Here is a 589-nt window from a genome sequence, read left to right as displayed (position 1 = left end):
TGTGGGCAACTCTAATAAAGTACACAACACGGGAGAGACAAAACTAAATAAATCACCACTCAAAGCTAAGCAGAGGACTACAGTAGGCTCAACAGTATCCTAACACATGTGGCTTTGCTCAGGAAACAGTTTTTCAACACCAACCCGAAGGATGAATACTGTTGACGAAAAATAGGAGCATCACTGCATTTATGCCACATGAGTTGTAAGTTAAGAAATGAACCTAAAGCAATAGCATTTATGGCACAGAGATCTTCTCACGCACCAGAGAAACAATCAATACGTGAGGCGATGGTGCACTTGTTGGCCAGATACCGGGAGATGCGGCCTTTGTTCTTGGCAGCGGCACGTCCGATGAAGGTGGAGTGGAAGATGAGGCCGTACTTGGGGGTGTTGCCACGAGTCTTTAGGGCTCTGCATGAAAACAGCTGCTTTCATATTTACAAATCAACAGAGAAACAGACTGTGCAACTGTCAGTAAGAATAGTGCCAGAACCTCTGGAGCTACAGTTCTAGGGCCAAAACCCATTTAGGCTCAGGTCTAAATGGGAAGTTTGCAACATCACATCTCTACCATTTATCATTACTC

At 44.7% G+C, this 589-nt stretch overlaps 1 protein-coding gene across 1 annotated transcript in view; it reads right to left on the bottom strand.

The window, feature by feature from the left end:
- nop56 (NOP56 ribonucleoprotein homolog) overlaps positions 1–589 on the bottom strand; it is a 5430-nt gene that overhangs the window by 1299 nt on the left and 3542 nt on the right. The window contains 1 exon segment of the mRNA XM_020593085.1: positions 178–414. Coding sequence (XP_020448741.1) covers positions 178–414 — 237 coding nt within the window.

The sequence above is a fragment of the Monopterus albus genome, unplaced genomic scaffold (genome assembly GCF_001952655.1).
Source record: "Monopterus albus unplaced genomic scaffold, M_albus_1.0 scaffold18.1, whole genome shotgun sequence".
NCBI lineage: Eukaryota > Metazoa > Chordata > Actinopteri > Synbranchiformes > Synbranchidae > Monopterus > Monopterus albus.
This window is presented reverse-complemented; position numbering and strand designations above follow the sequence as displayed.